General features: G+C 47.3%; 1 protein-coding gene across 1 annotated transcript; it reads right to left on the bottom strand.

Moving 5' to 3' along the window:
• Positions 1–257: 257 nt before the first annotated feature.
• ENH_00035320 (SAG family member) lies at positions 258–1,407 on the bottom strand (the record flags this gene model as incomplete). Its single annotated transcript, XM_013585061.1, has 4 exons — positions 258–384; positions 530–924; positions 1,043–1,209; positions 1,320–1,407. The coding sequence occupies 4 exons, from the start codon at positions 1,405–1,407 to the stop codon at positions 258–260; spliced, it is 777 nt and encodes a 258-aa protein (XP_013440515.1).
• Between the last annotated feature and the right edge of the window lie 650 nt (positions 1,408–2,057).

The raw sequence follows: 2,057 nt of genomic DNA, 5'->3' as shown, positions 1-2,057 counted from the left end.
AGGAACAGTAGGGACAAATACGGCTGGAGATCATCAAAAATGGCAGCTGACTCCACAAGGGGTGCAGCTCCGCCACCTGCTCATGGCAAGCCTCCGCAAGACTTATATAAAGATCCATCTTCCACACTCTTTAATGCAAAAGATAAAACACTAGAAAAATTTTCCTGGTGTCGCATGCTCGATTGTTTATTTGGCGAGATGATCAATGGTATCTGCTTCTTTGTCCAGTGCCCCCATCCTGCACAGACACTGACAGCTTACAGAAGACCGTGGGCAAAAATTGTCACTATGAAACCAACTGCCAATGAAGGGCTGATTGGGGAAGCCCTGCTGCTCTCTTCAAGACCAACTATAGCGTCAACAATCTTCTGCCACTCATCTTCCCTGCAAACACAAGCTCACGACAAGATATTAATGGTCTAGCTAGATGGGAGAAATCTCTGCATATGAAGGCCTCACACTATGCTAGTTTTTCGATGCATTTTGGGTCTTATGCAGGCAAGTCCGTGGTCCTGGGGTGTGTTTTCACTCGAATGGCGCTGTCCCAGAAGTCAATGCGTCTGGGTTTGTCAAGCAGATAACGGCAGTTTTTGTTTGGGCTCCGTCTTGAAGTCTCCTTAATGGGGGACTGTCATGGCGTCTAGACCTCTCTTCGGCATCATCAACCGCAGCTCCCTTCGTGCAGGTGACAAGGACGCAGCTGGCTACAGGGCTTGCCTTTGGATTGTAGAGGGCAACAAAGGAGACGGCTCTATCGGTATAAATCTCAGGCTCGCCTAACGCCGTGTACTTTGGGGGCAGCTCGTTCTTAAAGAGAGAAAAGCCATCTTTCCAGTACTGCACCGCCTCTTTGCAGTCCTTTGCGCCGGCGTAATGAGCAACCGTTCCTACCAAGCTTGCGGCTTCAGTGATCTGGACATCTTCCTTCGCATGAAAGAATAAAGAGCGAAATAAGTGCTTAACCTCTTGCTACATAGGGCGTAGTCTGCAAGAGGTTGATTGGCTAATTGTGCAACAGCAGTGCGTTCGTGGCATGGCTTACCCCCATTAGCTTTTGGCAGGTTTGCTTCCATAAATTTTCAGCTGATATCGTTTTTGTTGGTCCGGGATACTCCGGTAGAACTTCTGTTTCTTTAGATGCCTTCTCAAATTCAGAAAGTCCCGCAGCTTTCCTCAACTCGTTCATCTCCGTTGTGCAATCAAGCGTTTCTGAGCAGAAACTCCAATGCACACAAAACAGTTGAGAGTGAAAAAGGCTCTCGGCCCAAAAGAAATGAGTATTGCGTCGAAACGGTGAGATTTAGTGTCAGCATGCTTACGTGCTGTCCCGGTCGTGGTAGCACCGTCTGTCTTGTGTCCACAGAACACAGACATCACGACGGGTGCGATAAACCAGAGACGAAGCATAGTTGGTAACGGAAAGGATGCGCAACAAAAAAGCAAATGAGAAAATTGCTTTTGAAATGGCTTGGTGAACACTGCTTCCATTTGGACGAATGGGCAGTTTAGGGACGTCTGTGGGCCACGTCGGCGGAGTTGCATATACTGTTGGGATCATTTCTTCCTCCTTCAACTCTTTTTCGCCATGACTTACTTTGAAATAGTAGAAGTATGTGGCAATGCGAGTAACTGTGCTACACATGAATTTGTGGCTTCCATGATCACCATCCCGTGTCCCCGGTACTCTTGTTCTGAGTTCACCGATTGCCACCAGAGATCCACATAGCCAACTGTGTGTACGGCGCGAAGATAATTATCCGTTTTAGCCACCTTTCTCTAGGCTGGCCTGCTCTACTTGTGTGTGCTTACGAAGTGACGTATCACATGGCAAAATACATGGCAACTCACAAAAAATTTTCAAGGCGTTACACAACAACCGGTTCAAATTCACTTACATAACCTCTAATCACACCTTATCTACAACCTGCATCCTCAAAGAATCCCTTGGTTGAGCAAGAAAAGAAAGAAGGAGGTGAGAAGGACAGAAGTTATAGGTCAATTTCTCCCCTTCAAACAATGCTGGCAACAGCATGGGTCTAAATGCGTCGGGGTTGCTA

The sequence above is a fragment of the Eimeria necatrix genome, genomic scaffold (assembly GCF_000499385.1).
Source record: "Eimeria necatrix Houghton genomic scaffold, Enh_scaff258, whole genome shotgun sequence".
NCBI classification, from domain to species: domain Eukaryota; phylum Apicomplexa; class Conoidasida; order Eucoccidiorida; family Eimeriidae; genus Eimeria; species Eimeria necatrix.
This window is presented reverse-complemented; position numbering and strand designations above follow the sequence as displayed.